Source organism: Pseudonaja textilis, chromosome 4 (genome assembly GCF_049901715.1).
Source record: "Pseudonaja textilis isolate UNSWEBS1 chromosome 4, rPseTex1.2, whole genome shotgun sequence".
In the NCBI taxonomy this organism is placed as follows: domain Eukaryota; kingdom Metazoa; phylum Chordata; class Lepidosauria; order Squamata; family Elapidae; genus Pseudonaja; species Pseudonaja textilis.
Genome location: NC_141993.1, coordinates 78,435,773 through 78,460,152, shown reverse-complemented (window position 1 = coordinate 78,460,152; position 24,380 = coordinate 78,435,773). Strand labels below are relative to the sequence as shown.

The 24,380-nt window shown below is 39.1% G+C and overlaps 1 protein-coding gene across 1 annotated transcript in view; it reads left to right on the top strand.

The window, feature by feature from the left end:
* Window positions 1-24,380, top strand: part of SPATA16 (spermatogenesis associated 16) — a 178,305-nt gene that overhangs the window by 105,812 nt on the left and 48,113 nt on the right. Inside the window, exons 5-7 of the mRNA XM_026705681.2 lie at window positions 17,425-17,572; window positions 17,998-18,144; window positions 18,654-18,766. Coding sequence (XP_026561466.1) covers window positions 17,425-17,572; window positions 17,998-18,144; window positions 18,654-18,766 — 408 coding nt within the window. The remainder of the gene's footprint in view (window positions 1-17,424; window positions 17,573-17,997; window positions 18,145-18,653; window positions 18,767-24,380) is intronic.

Sequence of the window (24,380 nt, the reverse complement as noted above, 5' to 3'; positions counted from 1 at the left end):
CCTATCAATTCTGTACCTGTCAACAGTGGTGTCCCCCAAGGCAGTGTTCTAGGACCAACTCTCTTCATACTCTACATAAATGACCTCTGTGATCATATTAAGAGCAACTGCATTCTCTTCGCTGATGATGTAAAGCTATTCAACACCACAGACAATACTGCTACTCTTCAAAAAGACTTCGACTATGTTTCAGAATGGTCAATCAAATGGCAACTTCAAATCTCAACAAAGAAATGCTCTGTCTTACATATTGGCAGAAAAAAACAGAAAATAAAATACAAGCTAAATAGTCAAAACCTTGTTGAGGATCCAAACTCTGTCAAGGACCTTGGAGTACTCATCTCTAATGATATAAGTGCTAGAGCCCACTGTAACTACATAGCCAAAAAGGCGTTAAGAGTTGTTAATCTAATCCTAAGTAGCTTTTTCTCTGGTAAAATCACACTGCTAACTAGAGCATACAAAACATTTGCTAGACCAATACTCGAATACAGCTCATCAGTGTGGAACCCACATTACGTATCTGATATTAACACAGTTGAGAAAGTACAGAAATATTTCACAAGAAGAGTTCTCCACTCCTCTACTCGTTGCAGAATACCTTATGCCACCAGACTTGAAATTCTAGACCTAGAAAACCTAGAACTACACCGCCTTTGGTTCGATCTAAATATAGTATATAAAATCATACATTGCAATGTCCTACCTGCAAATGAATACTTCAGCTTCAATCATAACAATACAAGAGCACACAATAGATACAAACTCAAGGTAAACCCCACCAAACTTGATTGCAGGAAATACAACTTCAGCAACAGAGTGGTCAATATCTGGAATACTTTACCTGACTCTGTGGTTTCTTCCCCAAACCCCAAAAACTTTAACCTTAGACTGTCTACTATTGACCTCACCCTTTTCCTAAGAGGCCTGTAGGGCGCATGCATGAGCGCACCAATCGTGCCTACCGTCCCTGTCATATTGTTTTTTTTCTTATAAGTATCCATCTCATGTATTCAAAACTATATTTATTCTTATACCTGTATCTTGTAAGCGATTGACAAATCAAATAAATACTAAAAAAAAACCCTAAATGTTCCTTTTTCAGCTGGTTGATTAATTACCAGTTTGGTTATTTTTCTAACTGTGCTGTTTCCTTATCAACGTTGCCTTTCTGCCCGTCCGATTTTTTTTTCCAGCACATTCTACATCAGAAAAAGATCCATCTGCTAATAGGTCTTTTCCCAAATTAATAAGCTCAGATGAATAACAGAGCAATCTGATTTCTCCCAAAAGTGCTTTTTCAAGAGGCAACTGGACTTTCTTATTTTTTATTTGAAGATGTTTCACTCCTCATCCAAGAAGCTTCTTCAGCTCTTCTTGGATGAGAAGCTAAATGTCTTCAAAAGAAAACCAGAAGGTCAAGTTATCCCTTGAAGAAACACCTTTGGGACAACCATGACCTGGATCTCCATAGAGAATCTCCATAGACATCCGTCTGATTTCTCGCTCATATCCCAGACTAAATTGGTTTAGGTCGAAAGAAGAGGGCTATTGGCTACCATTGCAATCTGGATTCCTTCTAGCTGCATGTGAATAATGCCATACTTCTTTCCACACCATGCCTTCCACTTACTCTTCCCCACCCCTTTCTTCAGTCCAAAATACTTTGCCAGGATCGATCTAAAATATGTTGCTTTTGTTTTTTTGAGACAAAAGACAAGATGGTGCCACCTCCTCAACCACCTACTCCTTTCCATATATAGATGCTGATGGGGTGGACAGGTGTGCCTTAATTCAGCACCAGCAATAGGATAATCAGGGATAGCAGGTAAACAGATGTCTTTCCCCACACTGTACGTTTCCATTTTATCTGAACAAAGATACATTTATTTATTATTTTATTTATTTATTTAGTTTGTCAAGCATGTATGAGAAAACAAGTATAAGTATGGACATAACATATAAACGTACAAGTATAAACAGGTATAAGTATGTACATAATAATTGAGTACAAATAAATGGGAGCAGTAGGACAGGGATAGTAGGCACACTAAGGCACTTATGCAGGCCACCCAACAGACCTCTTAGGAATGGAGTGAGGTCCACAGTAGACAGTTTAAAGTTAAAGTTTTGGGGGTTTGAGGATGTAATGACAGAGTCAGGTAGTGAGTTCCAGGCATTGACCACTCTGTTGCTGAAGTTGTATTTTCTGCAATTGAGTTTTCTGCAATTGAGTTTCAATTGATTTTGAATTTGTATCTATTGTTTGCTCGTGTGTTATTGTGGTTGAAGCTGAAGTAGTTATTGGCAGGTAGTACGTTGTAGCAGACAATTTTGTGTACTAAGCTTAGGTCAGACCATAGGTGGCGTAGTTCTAAGTTAATTAGGTCCAAAATTTCAAGTCTGCTGGCATAAGGTATTCTATTGCGGGCTGAGGAGCGGAGTACTCTTCTCTTGAAATACCTTTGGACTCGTTCAATTGTATTAATGTCCATTATAAAGTGTGGATTCCAGGCAGATGGACTGTATTCGAGAATTGGTCTAGTGAAGGTTTTGTATGCCCTGGTTTGCAGTTCAGTGTTACCAGAGAAGAAGTTTTGCAAAATTAGGTTAACAACTCATAATGCCTTTTTGGCAATGCTGTTACAGTGAACTCTGGTACTTAGATCTTTTGAAATGAAAATTCCTAGGTCCTTAACAGAGTAAGGGCCATTTATGAGGTTGTATCTACCCAGTTTGTATTTAGCATTCTGATTTTTGTTGCCAATGTGTAAGAGAGAATATTTGTTGGTTGAGATTTGAAGTTGCCAATTGTTCGACCATTCTGATACATAGTCAAGGTCATTTTGTAGGGCAGCAGTATTGTCAGTGGAGTTAAATGGTTTTATGTCATCAGCGAAGAGGATGCAGTTCCTTTTGATATGATTGCAAATTAGAAAGTGAGTGGGTCAAAAATCAGCATTTTCCCCAATGTTGCAATGCTGCTCATTATGGAGAAAATCTGCAATTCTGCTGCATGCATAGAACCAACCAACTGTACAGGTGGTCCTTGACTTTTGACCACAGTTGGATAGGAAGTCCAGTCATAAGTAGGTGCGGTGGTAAGTCAAGGCACTCATGTGCCAACATTTTTTCACAGCAGTTCTTAAGCAAAATCGCTGCATGGTTAAATGAATCACACAATCATTAAGGGAATGGCAGGGTCCTTAACCAAATCCTTTTTTTTTCTGAACAGGCAATTTTGGCAGAAACCAGCCAAAAAAATATCACAAATCAAAGTCACGAGACCATGAGATGTTGAAACCTGGTTAGAAATGTGGGCCGGTTGCCAAGTGCCCAACTGTAAAGACCATGACTTGGCCAGGAAGAGGGGGAAGCACAATATTTGATGATGATTAGAAATGGTTTAGAGTAGAGATAAAGTAACAATTCCATGGATGCTGTAACTCTGAATTGTCCTAAAACAATGGTCATAAGTTGAAGACTATTGGTAGCTGCTTGGTTGCTTCTTTCAGCCAGTTTTTTTCCAATACCTTTCTATCTCGAGAACAGGAGTATCAAACTGACATCATCACGACATCACATGACGTATCGCAACTTTTTTTCCCCTTTGCTAAACCAGGGGTGGGCAGAACCAGTGCATGACGCATCTGGCCTGCAAGCCGCGAGTTTGACCCTCCTGCTCTAGGCCAGTACTCCCCCCCTTGGCAACTTTAAGATGTGTGGACTTCAACTCCCAGAATTCTTAAAATAATCAAGATGGAGAAACACTGCTCCAAATCTACCAACCTGTGCTGGGAGGAGTCATGGTATAGTAAAAAAGATCATTTTTTGCATATAAATTATCTCAGATTCAATCAAATCCTGATCGAAATTCAGATGCTTGGCATGTGGTTCATATTTATGATAATTGTGGTGTCCTGGGGCCCTGTGATCTCCTTTTGCGATGCTTTGACAAGCAATGTCAGAATGGGGAAGCCAGATTCACTTAACAACCATGTTAGTAACTTAACAGCAGCAGCGATTCACTTAATAACTGTGCCAAGAAAGGTCGTTAAATGGACAAAACTCACTTAACAATCATCTCACTTAGCAACAGAAATTTTGGGCTCAATTGTGGTCATAGGTCGAGAACTACCTGTCTAGAGCATTATACAAGGTCCTTTCCAAAACCATCACTGAGCATGGTTGGGGGAGGAAAGCAGGGGTGGGATTCTGCTGGTTTAGACTGGTTCGGGCAAAGCACTAGCTCCAAAGATCAGCTGGGAGTGAACTGTTCACTCTGACGATCATGTGGGCCTGCCTGCCCCCGCGCTGTACTGACCTTTATCCTCCCAGCTGATCAGCATGGAAGAGCGGATTGCCACTCCTCAGCTGTGTTATTCCCCCAAAGTAACATAGCAGGTAAAAAAAATGTGCACTGATATTCACATGCTCATAGTGCGTGTCAGGCGCTTGTGTGTGAAGCGCGCGATCACCGAACCGGTTGTTATACCAGCAGCATCCCACTCCAGGAGGAAAGGACAATACTCTTGTCTAAGTGTTTTGTCTTTTTTTTTTAATAAGCCTGGGTCCGTGATGGAGAACCTATGGCACATGTGCCAGAAGTGGCATGCACAGCTATTTCTGCGAGCACACGAGCAGTCGCCCCAACTCTGTTCCACTGCGCATGATTTTTGGGTATCTGCCGTGCATGTGTGAGGGGCGGGGTGCATGCAGGAGACATGTGTGCATAGGCAGGGGGTGGGGGGAGTGGAGGGGTCCTATGTGCATTGCATTATGGGTACAGGCACACATGGGTGCTCTTGCATGCGTGTGCACATGCACTTTTGGCATGCAACAACAAAAAGGTTAGCCATCACTGGTCTAAGTTATTTACACAGGATCTGAGCCCCTGAGCATTGTTCACGCATTCTAATAATCTCTTTGTAAGTCGCAGTGATTTACACAAAGGTTTGTTTGATGAAAGCTTATCCTCTTTTGTTTTGGAAGAAGGGAAGAATCTGAGTCCTAAGAAACCTTTTCTGCAGACTGGTGGCAGCAGGAAACCTTTGGCATTGTGCTTCTTCTCAATGGATGTTCCATAGGTGCTGAGAGCGTCCCATTGTTTGCTAATTGGATATCTTGCCCACTTATTTCCAAAGCAGGAAAACACAAACAGCTACATTGATTTCATTGATCGCAGGCCAGCTATATCAAACCTGGATAGCTAGACAAGCAAGCACATGCAATAAGCAAAGCCTTTTGGAGAGTAAGAAGGGGATTTTGGAGACAATCTCCATTGGCATCCTGCTCCCATTAGAGTTTATCATGTTTTTATTCCAGAAGTAAAGTGAAATGGCTAATTACTGGCTCAATTCACACAGCATACTAGGCTAGGATAAATTTTTCCATATCCTCTTAATATCTCCAGCCCATGGATGAAGCAATTTAAGATCATATTTAAGTATTTCCATTTCAAAATTTCCTTCTCCTCCTCCTCCTCCTCTTCCTCCTCCTCTTGCCATGGATATATTTGGCATAGTTTACCAATGATGTGATTGCTAACATGGTTATGAATTACAATCAGCCTATATCCTTTTGGTCACCTTAGGCTATTGTGAGTATGCTCTTTCTCATACTTGCTGGGAATTATCCTACCTCATTATTTTGACCATCCTTCTACAAAGGCAACTGCAGTATCTTATAATGCAGAACTGATGCCTTCCATAGCATTTGTCATTTTGAAAAGTGTGTCAGACCTATCTTTTAATTTTAGACCTTAGATTCTTTTGAAACAAAGTTTGACTTTTTTTTTTAAACCTTAATCCTCTCTTCTGAAAAGATGAATCCTGTGCTGTCAGTTAAAACATGGAATAAAAGCCATCCTCTGCCAGCTATGTTGCTAGTTCTTTAATCAATCGGTGCCTTACATATTTTCTGCAATTTCTGTTAAGGAGATATTTCATGTGGTCATATATTTTACTGTTTTCATTGCTTGAATTATTTCTGAAAACTCCTACAATGTCAATGTGGCTGGAATCACTTTGATATACTACAGTTCCTGTGGCTTTTTGTGCAACAGAGTGCACTTACTTATAATAAATTATAAAGTTGTGAATTATGAATACGTTATCTTTAATGTGGGCAGAATTGTGCCTATTCCATTCCAGCTTTACCCAAACTAGGTTCTCAAAAGATGATTGCTGCTGTTATGCCCATGATTGTTACAAATATATCTTTTCTATGTTCATCCATTTCATACTTTTGTGTGCTGCCAACCACAATCAGAACTGGAAATCATGGCCACTCCCTGGCATTACTGACATGTCCTTGAACTACCACAGCAATTGAGGAAGAAATTTGTTCAACTCTGCTGCTCAGTCACTGTTCAATTGCTCTCTTCCACCTCAGCTCATAATTCCTTCCATGACTGTGATGTTTCAGCCAAGCTATTGTTGAACATGAGATCAGCAGTCTTTCACAAGTACGATAGACCCCTGGTTCAGAAATTGCTCAATTATGAGGTCAAAGCATAGAGGAAGGGTTGCTAAGCAGTACATCAGCAGAAGTCACCTTAAAATTACTCCATGTCTCCCTTAGTAAATGTCTGTGGAGATACTCAGCCGTCCAGGTCAAGGTTGTCCCAAAGGTGCTTTTTTTCAAGAGGCAACTGGACTATCTGGTTTTTCTTTGAAGACATTTCGCTTCTCATCCAAGAAGCTTCTTTAGTTCTGACTGGATGGTGTGGAATGGAAAGTCCAGCTGCCTCTTGGGGGAGAAGGGGAAGCACCTTTGGATCTTCCTTATTACCAAACATCTGTTAGTTGGACAACTTCATCAGTGGCTAAGCCTGCTGTTCCAATAATCAGTCCTTGTTTGTCCCCATATATTAAGAATAATAATTACTAGAGATTTTTTCCACTTGTAGGCGATACTGTAGTTGGTGAGCATCCACTAATCACTTTCCTTAACTTGTCCTGGGTTAAATTAGTAAGGACAATGCCATCTCTCAGCCTCATAATTTGATACAATAAAGTTTATCCTGGGGAGCAGAAGCGAATGCCAGCATTCTCTTTTGCTGGCTCAAGGATTAGTGAATACACCTTTAATGAAAAAAGTGTCCTAAAAATGCCCTAAGACATGTGCACTGAGATTGGGAATAGCAATATAAAAATAGGAATATTCTTTCTTGGCCATGTATGATTGGACACAAAGAATTTGTCTCTGGTGCATAACCTTTTAAGTGCAAATGCAATCAACAAAGTGGTAAGTCATAGATCATAAATCACAAGATACAAAAAATAAGTAATAAATCATAAGATACCAATAGGAGATACCTATTAAGATATAGTTAAGATATTATTACATATATTAAGATATGTATGTTATTACATCAGATACCTCAGATTTAAATGCAGATAAGAGCCATGGTGGTGCACTGGTTAGAGTGCAGTACTGCAGGCTACTTCTGCTGCCTGCTGCCTGCCTGCAATTTCGCAGTTCGAATCTCACCAGGCTCAAAGTTGACTCAGCCTTCCATCCTTCCGAGGTGGGTAAAATGAGGACCCAGTTTGTTGGGGGCAATATGCTGACTCTGTAAACCGCTTAGAGAGTTCTGTAAAAGCACCATGAAGCGGTATATGAATCTAAGTGTTATTGCTATTGGTAGATCGCAATGCATAGGCTCATTTGGATGGGTATCCACAAATGAAGTACAGTACTGTTCCTGAAATGTTGATTGAAACAACACCAAAAAAATAGCTTCCATGCACACATCTCTTAAAAGGACACTAAATCTAGATTTTCTTTCCTGCCAAATCATTCACTTATACTGTGTTATACCATCTAATACTTCCTGAACTTTAGAATAAATCTCTCTTAAGCCTTCCTTCTTTTGCCTTATGCTGCTCAGTAGAAACATATAATTTGCAGCTGTTCTGAAAGGGCATTTTTAGAAGCACTCTGCTATGAATTAAAACATTCCCCCTGGATTAAATTAATAAATACACTTAAGAGCCTAAATAATAAGCTACTACATGATGTGGTCAACGTTACTGGCAAAGCATGGCAGGTAAGATAGATGTCTTCAACTGTTGATAGTGTTATGTTTTATTTATGGGTAAATTATTATTAAATGGAAAATGGAGAAAAGTACATTTTCTGCCCTTAGTAAAAAAAAAAAAGAAGAAGAAGAAGGTTGTAGCAAGGATATTCAATGTATAGTCCAAAATTAAGACCTCTCTACTCCACCATATTTTTTTTGGAGAGATGAGTTCATTACTTTTGGGAAGTATATACTGTAAGCAGTAATTGTATCTTCCTATTCACATTCCTCACCAATTGGTACGATGTACTATTGTAATCCTGATGCTGAAAATAATACATATCCATCATGACAAGTGACCATCAATAACTTTAGCTTCCCTGAAAGCATTCTAAATGCATAATGAGAAAAGAAGATAATAAATATAAGATAATATCAAAATCAAAGTTACAATTCAATGATTTAAACCTATGAGGTAGAAAAGTTACACGACTAGCCCAAATAAAATGCCCCATCTATAAGGCCGGTCTCAGCTGCAGACAAGACTAGAAAAGCAATAACTGTCATTAATATGTGATGATTGTGCCCAAATTTTGATCATCACAATGCCCATAAGATTCTTTTTTGAATTGTTGTAAATCAGACACCACCTATTCCCCTTTCCATCCTTCCATCTGTTTGTCTATGCATCTTTTCATTATTATTATTAATATTATTAATATACACAAAAATGACAGTATACACAGCAAACGAGATAACCATGCTAGGTTTCGTATCACAAATCACTAGTCGAACACTTCCCAAGTGTTTAGGACTGCGTGATGTATCGGCAGATTATGTAAGCAGATCCCAGTAAGGTGGCCTTCTGAAGCTGACCAATGGGGATCTTGTCAGCGCCAATTGTTTTTAAGTGCTTGCCTAGGTCTTTAGGCACAGCACCCAGTGTGCCGAGTACCACTGGAACCACCTGCACTGGTTTAGCCAGAGTCTCTGCAGTTCGATTCTCAAGTCCTGATATCTGGTGACTTTTTCAAGTTGTTTCTCGTTGATTCTGCTGTCACCAGGTATGGCAATGTAGATGATCCACTAATAATAATAATAATAATAATAATAATAATAATAATAATAATAATATAATAATAATAATAATAATAATAATAATAATATAATCAATCTTTAGTGAGATTCACAGCCTTTGGGGCTGGTTGGTAGCTCAACAGCTCAAGTCCTCACAAAGGACCTAGGAACTGCTCAGGTAGCATCGGAAGATAAAAGCTGTTCCAAGTTGGGTGGTTGTTTATTATTATTATTATTATTGTTGTTGTTGTTGTTGTTGTTGTTATGCTTCTTTTTGTTTAATTCAAACACCTTCCCTGAATTTTCTTTTGTAGTTCCTTCTCTGGGGAATTCAATTTACTATTTCTCAGTTAGATAGCAGGATGCATGCTCTGGCATTGTTGCCAGACACTTTTGCCAGTGATAAGTCTACTGACTGTGTCCTTTGGATCCTGGCAAAGGCTAGAAACTCTGAAACATTGATTTCTACACTTTCTAAGCTTGCAAAGGGTGGGGAAAGGAGCAGAGAGAACATTGTACAGCAGGGGAAGCTCAGTTCAGAAGCCCCTGTGGCTCACATTTGCCTGTACCCTACTGTTGGAAGAAATAGCCTTCTGGGTTCAGTTCCAAGTGGGAAAAAAGACACTGGATTCATGGAAGTTGCTTGACAAAAAGGTTTATTGATGAGCAGGATCACATGTCTTGAGATCCTATGGAAAAGGGAGAAATGCTCAGAGTGCCTTGGTTTTATGCCCTCTATTGGGATTTGAATTTCAGCTTGTATTCTGATTGGTTGTCAGACTCCCATGGGGTCATGCAGGGGCAACTCTGTAGGTTGTCCTGGGTCCCAGGCTTGGTTGAGCCTTGCTGGATGATGTAATGAAAGGGCTTTGGGAAATTCCTATTATGGCTCTACCTGAAATAGATCTTTGTTATGTAAAATAGCCTGGATCCGACCTTTGGTGGCCCATTAGCAAAGGTGGAGGGGCTGAGTTTCTGCCTCTCTGAGTTTCTACATCTGCCTTTTTAGTATATCTTAAAATATTTTATTTTTCTAGAAGAGGGGTGGGTTATAATTTCCAACACTGCTAAGCATTGCAAAGGCAGTTCTGCAAGAATGGTGCCATTGTAAAGCTAAAGAGTAAACATTAATTGACCATCATGCGTAATGTCATCCATATAATTTGTCAGGGGATTCCATCCTTCTTCCCTTGATGATGTTGGATATACCTCTTTTAAATCCATTCCTCAAGCCTATCTTTTCCTTGAAGCCCAACACGCTAATTTTCATGCACACACTTTCAGTCAACTAATGTTGCATGTTGCCATTCACTCTATTCATCATTCCCACATTACATTTTCCCCAGAGAAGGTGCGATCCTTCTCTGAAACTCTTTGCTGCCATCTAATGGCTCTCATCCTCTTCTAAATGGCAAACCAGCAGACAAGCAAGAGACCCTGATGTAAAACCAAAGTCACTTCTTGAGAAAGATCAAGATTTTTTTTTTCTATTTTCATCAAATCAAAGCATTGCGCCTCCATAAAGGCTTTATCTGTATTCAGGCAGTTTGTCACACCTTTTCAAAGATAAAACCCCTATTAAAATTGAGCTTCATTGATCCCCATAGGCATAATGAGTAATGTTGTAACTTAGCAAATGCACATAAGATTAAAATAATTAAATGAGCAACTAATGTGCTAACCCCAATTATTCATCTCTTTGTAACGGAATAGCAGAGTTGGAAGAAACCTTGGAAGTCTTTTAGTCCAATCCCTGCTCAAGCAGGAGACCCTATACCACTCCAGACAAGTAGCTGCCAGACTCTTCTTAAAAACCTCCAGAGCATCCACAACTTCTGAAGCAGAGGTGGTATTCAGCAGGTTCTGACCAGTTCTGGAGAACCGGTAGTGGAAATTTTGAGTAGTTTGTAGAACCGGCAAATACCACCTCTGATTGGAGATTTTACAGTATCCTTCCCCTGCCACACCCACCAAGCCATGCCCACAGAACCGGTAGTAAAAAAAAATTGAATCCCACCATTGTTCTGAAGGCACACTGTTCCACTAGTTAATCGTTCTCACTGTTAGGAAATTTCTCCTTAGTTCTGGGTTGCTTCTCTCCTTGGTTAGTTTCCATCCATTCTTTCTTGTCTTGAATTCTGATGCTTTGGAAAATAGCTTGACTTCTTCATCTTTGTAGGAGCCTCTCAAATGTTGGAACACTGCTGTCATGCCTCCCCCAGTCCTTTTTTTCACTAGAACCCAAGTCCTGCAACCGTTGTCTCTTTGTATTTATCCATTAGGATGAGACAAAAGGGACATTTGGTGAGCCCATAGGATGCTCACCCTTGACCAAACGCTGATGTCTAACCTATTAGTTGGTTCTTGTCCTTATTAGCAGTCCTTCCTTAAGTAGACACTTCAGAGATCCTTCAGATACTGAGCTATGGTCCTGTGGCCTGACTGTAGTTGCCTCACTAGGCCTAGCAAGGCTCAGAAGTCCTCTCAGAATTGATGTATGGTATTTCTTGTCTCAGTCAAAAAAATAATAAAGCGCTTCTCCTACCCGTTATCCAAAGGCAGAATGACCTGACAGCTGATTGCTTAGACATTGTCAGTAAGAGGGCAGATCCAGGGCAGGTCCCTTGACTTACAGCTTTCTTCTGCAGCACTTTGTTGCTTTTCTCCCAACTGCCTGAGGTGAATGCCTGACTCTGTTTAACAGTACAGGCAATTCTGAATTCCCTTAAATGTATACATGGATTTAATGTATATCTTTGCTCTTAGCAAATAAAGTCATGTTTTTCGATGGTTGGCAAAGCAGAGTTTCTGCTTTACAATGACCTCTTGATGTATTTTATTTCTGGGCAGGTAGCATTAAGGCAAACTGATCAAAAAGTTGTTTTTATCAGAATTAGCATTTAGTGACATGGCATAATATAACCCAAAATATCTGTTTGTGGCAATTCTGAAAGAAAAAAAATATTTTTAAAAAAAATTTCCTCAACCTTTCTTTCCAGGCAAGTCTACCTTTGGAAACACTGCTTAGATATCCACATCATTTTGTGAACAATTTTGCATCACCAAGAAGTGACCTTGAGTGCCAAAATGCTGGTAGTCCATCTGCCAATAAACCTGAATGCAGTAATTTTTCAGTTCCACACAGAAGTAATTCCTCCTTTGCTTTTGTCAATTTGTCCTCATGAAAGGCAATCTCTATGAAAAATAGCCCTTCAAATGAGATCTATCTCATTTGAATTGTAACATATCATTAGAAAAAACCCTACTTTGAAAGTGAAAGACAAATATGCGTACATTCTATGTTTGGATTCAGGCAAGGTGTCCCAAGATAGGTTGTTAACTGATATGAGCCACTTTGTGAGGAAGGGCTGAGCTTATACATTAGGGCAATACATGGTTGATTTAACCATGATTTGCTGAATAAGCCACAAATACTCAGTTTATATATGGATTGGGTTTATAATTTATGGTAATTGTTATATGTGAACCAGGCCACTGTAGTTTAATAGATTAAACTAATCCATAGTTTTATAAGAGTGGCCATCCTCTAATGCTCTCCAGATCCAACTATCAGTACTTAGAATCCATCCCATGTCAATGTTTCAGTAGAAACAATATTAATATTATTTGTTTGCTTGCTTATTTATTTATTTTGCAAGAAAGCCTTTAAATAGATAACTTAAACTCCTCTAGGAATGTCCTCACACCACCACCATGCCTAAGAGAAAGATATATAGCCTTGATTGAAAGATGCTGTATGCCTATGGCTTGCAACCCAACTGGTATCTCCATATTTCCTGTTTTGCCCAATTTCAGACCACTCTTCCCAATATCATCCTAAATAAGAGGACAAGGAGATTGAGAGTAAGTTTGGTGTAGTGTTTAAATATATTTGACTAGGGTCTTCAAACTTGGCAAGTTTAAGACTTGTGGACTTCAACTCCCAGAATTCCTGAGGTAACATGACTGGAGGAGGAATTCTGGGAGTTGAAGTCCACAAATCTTAAAGCTGTCAAGTTTGAAGACCCCTGGACTAGGAGAACTGAGTTCTAGTTTTGCCACAAGCACAAAACTAGCTGGGTTACTTCAAGCCACTTAGCCATCACTAGACTGAGCAATCCTTGAATAAAATGCTGGTAAGCCTGTCTTGTGCCAGGTGAAACTCACCCGAATGCACACAGAGAGGTGGTTGCAAACCTTACTGATAAGGGAAATGTGAGTACAAACACATACACATACACCATACAAAAACAAATCCCCAACATTCTGCAAGCCTGCTTTAAGAGAATTCCAAATTCAAAACAGCGAGCAAGAAAAGTCCAAATGTCCAAACACCATAGAAGAATTGTCAGCCAGTTGAGGTCCAGACTCAAAATCACGATGTGTCAAATCAGGAGTGAAGAAACGTGGACCATAGGTAAACAACTGGTTCTTCTCAATGAGGGGATTTGACCTTGCTATTCTTAAATGGAAGCAGCCTATATGTTCCTCATTTGAAAGAGTGATTTGGAAAAGAACCTTCTACTGGATATTGATTGGTTGACATTTTAAAAGGGAAAAGGAAATATGAATGATGAACCAGAATGATCTGGAAAATGTTCTTATCAGTTAAAAATTAAATGCTTAAAGAATTCTGCACAATGGGATAAAGAATTGCAGAGCAACCTAATCTTACAACAATATTTGATTGAATTAAAACTTAAAAGACAGAAGTAAGCAAAGTTGGTTTATGTGATCAAGATTAAAATAAGACATTTTCCCCCCAATGTTCTAACAACTCTTTATGGACTTTTGCTGACAACCAGGACTGATATTTTAGAGATTTGCCTATAGATAAGGAACAGGTCTTGAGATGAAAAGATATTTAACTTCACAGGGGAAGAAGAATTATTAAATTGGTTTGCAATTGTTGTGAAAGTTAGAAAATACTTATTTATATATTCCTTTTCTTTCTTTTTTAATAAAGTTTTATTGAGTTTTAACAAAACAAATAAAACATCTTATTTGAGTACAGCATGGTTCCGGGTTATCACATTTCCATACAGACACAATTTCATATGCATATTCATCTTAGGTATTCAACTTCATATCTTATTACTCTTTTTCCAACTTCTCACTATTTCTCCCTTTACTTCTCTTAATTTTCTTGTATGGTTATCTCATTTTCTTCCTTTCAATTGTATGTTTTAACCTACATTTCTATATCTTTTTATTCATTGTACTTATACTTTTGTCTGTCTTGTTTACAATTTCATATATTCTCTTCCAACATTCTTAGGAAGCAAAATTCCCCCTATGATTGCCAATCGAAGTGCAACTCCTTTAAATTTTATTGTTATTATCATATGAAATCTCATTAAACATTGAATTTGTGCATTCTAAAATTATAACATTCAAATTTCTAATATCTATTTTATATCATGTAAATCTCATCATTCAGACTCTGTTTGGTACTTCTCTTTGAAAATGTAAAAAGAAAAATTCTAAAAACATAGCAAAAATATATATATATATATATATATATATATATATATATATATATATATATATATATATGGATCTTTGTTGTTCGGGTTTTCTCCGCGTAAGATTGAGCGGAGAAAACCACAACAAGATCCACATTAGAACCTCAAAAACAAATATATATATATATATATATATATATATATATATATATATATATATATATATATATATATACATACATACATACATACATACATACATTAGTAAACAAAATAGTTATTCAAAATCATTCTAGTACTGGTATGAACCTTGTAAATCTTTCACATTTCTTTTCAATATCTATCAATCTTTGAGAAGAATTTAAATATTTTCCTCCCTTCTTCATTATTGCTTAACTGTTAATAAGCATACCATTGGATAGTCATACAGTTTTATCTTATAAATTATTTACTATTAATAAGCAAAATAATTATTCAAATTCATTCTAATAACTGGTATAGATTTCTTTATAAATCTTTCACATTTCTTTTCAATATTTTATCAATCTTTAGAGACAATTGCAATGTTTCCCTCTCTTCTTTATTATTGCATTAATTATAAATAAACATACCATTACATAACAATACAATTTTATCTCATAGATTATTTACTTATTTCATTTCTAACTCATTACAGTATTCTACTGTCACAACACTATCTTTTGTACCTTTGCAGAATCCTCACTTTTAACTTAATTCAACCATTGTCTCTGTGTTTTCTAGCTGAGCAAATACCTTTAATCCTAGTACATTTCCCCTTTTTCTTTATTTCCTGTTTTTGTCCCTCAAAAGTTCTTTCCCTTTCTATCTTTCCCCCCTTTTTCTCATCCCTTTTTTTATACCCTTCTCTCTCTAATTTTTCCTTCTGTAGTTTTCTTTTCTGTTTCTCCTTGCTGTGATACTTCTTTTTCAGACTATTTTTCTTTTTGGCTGTTCCCTTTGAACTCAAACTTTTAACCCCTTTCCCTCTTTTTCCCCTTATTTTCCCCACACTTTGCATTATTTGATCATTGAAAATGGCTTCTTCTTTGTCCTGCCCTTCTTCTTGCTCTTGAAGCTTTTCCTTTTGCTTTTCATAGTTCAGGATCTCCATTTCAAAAAATTCAAATACGAAGCCAAAGGATCTTTCTCCCCTTTCTGCATCTTCTTTCTGTTTTTTAAGACTCATCTTCAATTCCTCCAGGAGTGATGGCATTTTAAACACTTTTGAACAACCACCCGATTGACTTTAAGTAAAAACAGAAAAAGAAAGAAAAAAACAATGCCAAAAACTTTTTTTAAAATCACCAAATGATCCCAGACTGTTCCTTCTTGTTTCTTTCCTTTACTTTTCCTTTCCATGGGTTACTGTATCTTTTAATAAGATTTCAGTTACAATGTATCCTCGGGAGTCTTTTCAAAGTTTCACTGTTAATCCTCTTTATTTTTCCAGGTGGCACTCCATTTTTCCATTGTTCCAAGTCCCACCCTTTTGCCTCCACTCTTCTCCTTTTTAGGGCTTTAAAATGACCAAGAAAAAAATCTTTATTCTCCTTTTGACACTTAGATTTCAGCTTAAGGTTGCCTATTAGCGTCAAAATAGATTAATATAAATTTTTTTCCATACCATTTGTAATTGTCAACATAAAGGTAAAAAAAGGGGTTTTAACCTCCTTTTCTCTCTCCTTCGCTGCTTAAAGATCTTCTTTCAGAAGTATCCCTCTAGGTACTTTTAGATTCAGGGTACCTTCCTTAGATGTTCTCTGTTGTTTAGCTCGGTCTGTCCGGCTTTCCTCTTTGTCTTCTTCCTGCACAATCTTATCCAGTCGGACTCTTCTTTGAGGTGGCCATTTCTGACCACCGCTGCAACCGCCTTCAGGGAAGGGAGTTTAGACCAGCCAAGGAGGAGAGATGCGGCTCCCCTCCACTCGGCTAGCAATCTCCCCTCTCTTCACCACCTCTACGAGGTGTCTTCAGCCCCGAATCCAAAGGATCGGGGCGCTCCAGCAGCGAGCACAGATCGAAACCGTGCACGATTGCAGATTTCACTCTGTCGCTGAAGAGACCCAAACCTTTTCTTTATTATCATTTCTTTTTCTTCTTTCTTTCCATTCTCTTCTTTTTCTCTAAGTTTTGTTTGTATTAGTTTTTACTACTGTAATTAAACCCTTAGTAAAATTGTATTATTAAGAAAAAGAAAGCAAAGAACCTTATTTAATGGATGAGAGTCCCAAATCATGAATTACTGAAGTTGTTGCTCCAGTCTACTTTTCTTTTAGCCTTTTCCCTATGGGAGTGGGTGACTCGTACAAATTTAGGATGTGAATCACAAATTCTTTATTCCTTCACTTTATTCTGTGCATGCTACTTCATCTCTGGAGTGCCCATATTTAAAACAACATAAAAGTTCAATCAGTTTCCTTGGCTTTGAACAAAATCTTGAATGGTATGAATATGACCTTGAGAGAAGATAAATTTCATTTTCTTATTATCTTTCAGATAATTCACTAATGTCTGTCTTGCTCCCACCGAAGGCATAGACCTGCTGCAGTGGGAAATGTTTACAAATGTTCTTTTCCTACATTAAAATTTATTCTCTCAGGGTGATACAGACAATGCATTCTGGAACTCATTTATTTTTTCTAATTAATATTCAATCCCGAAATATGTTATCTTTGCATGACTGTGCAATTATTAAGGGGGAAAATATCATCCATGAAGGTAATTATTTTTTTCATTTTTTCCTCATCTTTTTGTACTTTTTAAATAGTAGCTCAAGTTTTTATTTAAAGGCTGTATCATCTGTCTTTTTCCCCCTTCTTTTTTCCTTTTTTTTAGGCTATGATTGAAGAAGCTATCACAAGAGCAGAATATTTTTCGGTGATGTATACTCCCTTTGCCATAAAAATAAAGGTTGAAAACACAAACAAGCTAAAGGAAGTTTTTATCAAAAAGCATCCTGACTATGTGGAATACATATATACAGGTGACAACATGGCACAGTCCTTCAAAATTAAGCATGCTACCGTTGATAGATGGGGGAAATTGTAAAAAAACAAAATAGTGAACTATTATCAGCTCTGGCTCAGATGACATCTGTGTTCACACACAACCCCATCTTGTTTGTTGTCGGCAAGTGGTTTCCCCCTAATCTAATTTTTGAAGCCCACCCCTGCCAGGCAGCCATCTGAAGACACAGCACTAAAACAACACTAAAACTGAAAAATTAAATTCCTTACTCCTTCCTTTCAAGAAAAATAATTTAAATTTATTACAATGCATACTTGTCTTCTGTGATGTTTACATGGGAGTCCATTTTGGTGTTTATGAAAATTTGGTAAATTGGAACAACAAATAGCAGTGGCTGTCTCACCACAGTAGATGTTCTCCCTTCCCTTTCTTACATTTCAGACCCTCATGGACTGCACAGTTTGCCACAAACAGCTGATTGGTCTTGTCCATCTCCTCAATCCTATTTGCTGACCCTGGGCCTGAAAAACAAAGAAGTTGGAAAAATTTTAGAAAAAATGTCTTGTAGAAAACTGCCAACATTTTCAGGTGGTAAAATCTCTCTCTCTCTCTCTCTCTCTCTCTCTCTCTCTCTCTCTCTCTCTCTCTCTCTCTCTCTTTCTCTGATTTCTACTTAACATACTGTTTCTCAATTTCAGCAATTTTAAAATGTGTGGATCTCAATTCTAAGAATTCCATGCCAGGGAATTCTGAGAGTTGAAATCTACACATCATAAAATTGTCAAGGTCGAAACACTGACTTAAGGCTAGATCACCATCAATTTCATTTATCCCACCTTATGTGCATCTCCAAAGATAGGAAAAACAATTTGGTGAAGACGATTTGAGCAGGTCAGTTCCTGCTGATACGGAGTATTGCACAGTTTTCCAAAGTAGGAAACCATGTTCAATGGATGTACGCACACAAACACACATACACATTTTGAAGTTAACCAATGTTTTAGTGGTTCCTTAACTGTTCCTATCCCCATGATATAACCATGAATATAAATGTATGGGCATGATATTCAGTGTAACCTTTTTTGCCTCCTCACTAGAGCACAAAGCTCCTTTCAGCCCCATCACAAAAGATGAAGCCGAGAGACACCTGGAGACCATCGGGAAAAAGATCTTACCAATAATGGATTTTATTAGAGGCACCAAATTAACAGTGAGTAAAGTTATGTTTCCCTGAGACCCTTGCCTCAGTCTACTATTACAGTCAAATATCTTATCCAGTTAATAAGGGAAGAGAAGAAAGGAAGTACTTAGCTTAAATCTGCAAGTCAGCTATGTCAAAGTATCTAAAGACATAGCTCGTTTGGTAATAGTTAGTGTCCTTTGAATTGAATTTCCATATTTCAGCTTAAATGAGTTAGTGAATTGGATTTTAAGAGCAAGTAGGCTTAAACGGAAGTAAATCTTTGGGCTTATAACTTAAAAGGAAGTAAAGTTTCAGCCTGATGTCTTCTACGTGTATGATGAACTAGTTTATCCCTTCTTTACATAAATCTCTTGTAGTGCTTTTGCAACTTAGGGAGTTTTCAGATTTCAGAAAAGGCAATTATAGCTACAACTTTCATCCAAATCTGCTAGAAAATATTTTAAAAGTTTAAAGAATTTGTGTTAAAAAAAAAGGAATAAGTAAGGGCATCCTATTTACCGAAACCTGTTCGCCGTTCTCCACTCAGAGTAGGCTGCTGTTTAGGCACATTCTATACAATCCCATCAAAAGAATTGAGCGGGGGTTGAAAAGCATGCGGCTGTTTGATGATTTCCTCAAGTTTCCGATGAAAAGAAACTTCTAATTTTTCAAAAGTAAGAAGACCACACACACACAAAAAAATTGAGATCAAGATCCTTTTTGAAGGGTTCAAAGTAAAGATTTTCTTTGGTTCACAATCATATTATCATTTAAGACTGCATTCTTACACCTGCCTATGAGAAACTTGGGGGTATTTCTTAGCAGACCTGGGTACAATTGCACTGTAAGCCAATTATGTCTTTATCTTCTCGCATCCCAGCCCACTGAATATGTTTGTACACACCCAAAAAACAGGTAAAAACAGGAACTGAGTCAAGTGGGTTGGGTGAGGCTGCCATTGTGCAAGAGATTCACTACATTTAAAAAATAATAATAACTTTGACCATTTTGCCTCATCAACATTTTGTCAATGAGACTTTGACTAGGTGGTATCCTCCAGATGGGTTGGATAATTGATGCCATATTGGCAACGTGACTATGCTAGCCACTCTCACAGCACAGCTAAAATAGGTTGGAGAAAGCTGGCTTAGACTTTGGAATAACTCTTTTTAGTCCTTGGTTACTGACCAATAGAAGGTCCCTAGATCAAGGGAGAGAAAATAGCAAAAATCGTGGTGGTGCAGTGGTTAGAATGCAGAACTGCAGCCTATTTCTGTTGATTGCTGGCTGCAGTTCAGCAGCTTGGCAGTTCGATTCTGAATAGCTCAAGGTTGACTCAGCTTTGCATCCCTCCAAGGTCAGTAAAATGAGGACACGGATTGTTGGGGGCAATATACTGACTCTGTAAACTGCTTAGAGAGAGCTGTAAAGCACTGTGAAGTGGTATATAAGTCTAAGTGCTTCGCTATTTAGGCTTTTATATCGCTCCACAGTGCTTTACAGTACTCTTTGGGCAGTCCACAATGTGGAAGTATTATTTGCATATTGCCCACAACAATCTGGGTCCTCATTTTACTGACTTCAGAAGGATGGAAGGCTGAGTCAACCTGGAGCCCATCAGGATCGAACTCCAAACAGTGTGCAGAGTTTGCATGCAATACAGGTAGTCCTCAACTTATCACAATTGAGCCCTAAATTTATGTTGCTAAGTGAGAAGTTTGTTAAGTAAGTTCTGTCCCATTTTATGACTTCTTCCATCCCATTCATTCAGGGAATCTCTGCATATTCTTAAATTAGTAACGCGTTAAGTGAACCTGATTTCCTCATTGACTTTGCTTGTCAGAAGGTCGCAAAAGGGGATTATGTGACCCTGCAACCACCACAAATATGAGTCTGTTGTCAAGCAGCCATATGTAAATCATATGAACATGAGCAGTGGTGGTATGCTGCTGGTTCGAACCGGTTCACATGAACCGGTACTAAAAAAAAAAGCTTCCTACGATCAGCTAAAAGGACCAAAAAAAGCCAGCTGAGAGGAAAAAGAAAAGTGCAGGATCAGCCCTCCCATCCGCCCTTGTGCTTTTCTCTTCTTTATCCTCTCAGCTGATTGGCAGTGCAGGCCTCAGCTGGTGTGGGGAAAGCTGCGTGGGTGCATTAGGTGCACGCACATTAGGTGTGTGCGCACATGTGTGCAATCACCAAACCGGTAGTGGAACAGGTAGGAGGATGCTGCAATAATCTTAAGTGTGAAAAATGGTCATGTCACTTTTTCCAGTGGCTTTATAACTTTAAACAGTTACTAAATGAACCGTTGTAAAATCAAGGATGATTCGCACTGCACTTTAACCACTGTGCCACCAGGACTCATAGGAAGATCAATTGAACAAATTTCCTTTTCCTGGATTATTGCTCTGACCAAGGCTTCCTGAGAGCGTAACTAAGCACATGCTTAGTTAAAACAACTCTTGTTTTATTTCATCACGGGAATTATTTTCATTCCCAGCCGATAATGAGTCCCAAGATAAGCACCCACCTTTCTTTCCTTTGAATCGCTGCCAACAACTGAAGTGCCAAATGAATTATAAGAAACCAACCGAAGTACAAAGTCCACACAGAGCTTCAAGGATTAATCCAAACTAAACAAACGACTTTGCTTCCTGCAAAAGTTTTGTCACCTTTGCCTGTCTTTTATGCCTTAGGGGAGGGGCAATCACCTCTAAACCTTTCTTCCGAGTCACCCCTGTTCTCTCAGCGGCTCTTGCCTTCTAGCAGCTCTGCGCACACATGCACTGGGAACAGGCTCCCCTGCTTCCTCGGCATCGCTGCTGCCAGACTCTGGAGGCTCCAGTGTCAGCACTCCACTCCCAGATGGTCCTGGCCCCATCTCTGCATCAGACACAGGAGCCTCATCCGAGTCCTCCACAGACTTACAGACTCGTCCCCGTTCTTCCCCACTGTCCAATTCCACTGCTATCTGCACAGGCTGCCGGCAAACCACAACAATTATTCCCAGATTGACCAAAAAGGCCTGCTGCTTTTGATTACTGCTTATTTTTGACTTTTAGATTTTTGAGTGGTGGAGTGGGCTGGGAGTGGGGGAGTTGCTTTGTTTTTTGTTTTTTGCTCACCAGGACCTGGCTGGAAAGCTTTTTCTGTTTGCTGACTTCATTCCTTTTAAAAGCCCATTTTCAAATGCCTTGTGCCAAACTTCTTCCTTGGCCCTCAGTCCATTTGTCAAGGTTTTCCTCCTCAGCTAAATCATCCAATTCAGCATGCCTTAGGCCTTCCTTTCAGCTTCCTCTTTACTTAACCTTTGAAGTACCGGGACAAGATGTTTTTAGCTTCCCCTTGGCCACTTTCTTATTTTGTTTCTTGCTTCCTAGTTGTCTCTCAAACTCCACCATCACTCAGGTAATTTCCATCATGAGCTTTGTATCCCCGTGGGCTCTTATTGCTGCCAAAGGCAGTTATTTACACTCTCTTTTGGCATTTTTTTGTTACCGCCAAAATATAACCCCTGACAGCATTCAACCTGCTATAATCCTCTCCCCCCCGCCCTTAAATATAAGAATGAGACTTGAGGGTTATTTCTTCCACCATGGGCTAAGGGAAAATTGCCTTGTTTATTCAGCCGTAGCCAGATTAGCTCTTCAATTTGATTTTTGTTTTTTAGCCCAAATGTATGGATGTGCAGGCAGGAGAAGCCAGAATGCCCTCCATTCAGTAAATGTGCAGCAAAGATTTATTATAGCTTTCATCCTGATCTGTTCATTTACCACCTACAAGGCACTTGGGTCCCAGCCAATCCATAAGAAATATCGTATTCCCACTGCAGGCTGATATGAAGTAGCCTGACTCGTATCACACTCCTGGGATTCAAGCTAGACAAGAATGCATTGCCCATATCTTTAAATGCTAATAAAACTGAGGTTGGAGTTACCGATTCATCCTGGAATCACAGTTGAGGAAAGGAACACCTCTCCTGTATCATTTCCCCCGACTGGAATACCCTATCAATCTGATTGCAACAGCTTCTCCAGTGGTGGTGTTCTATTGGTTCAGCCCGGTTCTGCCAAGCCGGTAGCAGCGATAAGCAGCAGGGACCAAACTAGTTCTCTCCGCTGCTCTGTTGTTGGGCCCGCTCGCCCACCCAGGCTCCCATACTCACCTTCACTCTCTGAATTTGAAGCGCAGCTGCTTTGCGTGGCACAGAAGAGTGCCACACGGCAGCTGCTGAAGCGACTGGGATCATGGAGGCTTGCTTTAGGTGAGTTAGAACACCTCTGCACTTGCACAAATGCCTCTGCACCTGTGCAAAGTGTGCATTTGGTGTGTGCACGCACACAGAATGGGCCCACCAAGCCACGCCCACCAAACTGGTGGTAAAAATATTTGAATCCCACCACTGAGCCCCTCCCCATGTTGCAATGACAGGACAATTACATTAGAAAGCGTGTCAAAATAATAGAATAACACAGATGGAAGGGACCTTGGAGGTCTTCTAGTCCAACCCCTTGCTCAAAGCAGGAAACCCCGTGCCATTTACCAAGTGAGAGGGATCTTGGAGTCCCAGTGGACAATTGTTTAAGTATGAGCCAGCAGTGTGCTGCAGCTGCCCAAAAAGCCAACATAGTTCTAGGCTGCATAAGCAGAGGGATAGAATCAAGATCACCTGAAGTGTTAATACCACTTTATAATGCCTTGGTAAGGCCACACTTGGAATACTGCATCCAAATTTTGGTCATACAAAAAAAGAGGAGAAAACTAACCTAAAACTAAGGAGAAATTTCCTAATAGTTAGAACGATTAATCAGTGGAACAACTTGTCTCCAGAAATTGTGAATGCTCTAATACTAGAAGTTTTTAAGGAGAGATTGCATAACCATTTGTCTGAAATGGTGTAGGGTTTCCTGCCTAAGCAGAGGGTTGGACTAGAAGACCTCCAAGATCCCTCCCAACTATTCTATTCTTTGAGACAAATGATTGTCCAATTTCTTCTTAAAAACCTCCAGTGTTGGAGCACCCACGATTCCCGGAGGCATGTCGTTCTGCTGATTTAATTCAGTGATCTCTAACCTTTCCAGCTTTGCCTACTGGCAGGAAGTGAGGGAAAGGGAATGGTTACATGTGAATGGTGAGCAAGCATGCAGCTTCATTTCAATGAGCAGTGGGCTCATGAACCCACCACTCACACAAATGGAACCGCATGTGTGCATATACTCTCCTTCTGCTTCTACAGCCTGCTTCCAAATGGACCATGGCCTGGAATTGGGGGACCCCTGGATTAATTGTTCTAACTGTCAGGAAATTTCTCCTTATTTCTAGGTTGGATCTTTCCTTGATAAGTTTCCATCTATTGCTTCTTGTTCTACCCTAATGTACTTTGGAGAATAAGCTGACCCCGTTTTCTTTGTGGAAGCCCCTCAAATATTGGAACACTGCTATCATGTCATCCCTAGTCCTTCCTTTCACTAGACTAGACATACCCAATTTCTGCAACCGTTCCTCATATGCTTTAGACTTCAGTGTCCTTATCATCTTTGTTCTTCTTTGCTCTCTTTCTCAATTCACAACATCTTTTTTTATATTGTGGTGACCAAAACTGGATGCAATATTCCAAGTGCGGTCTTAAGGATATAGT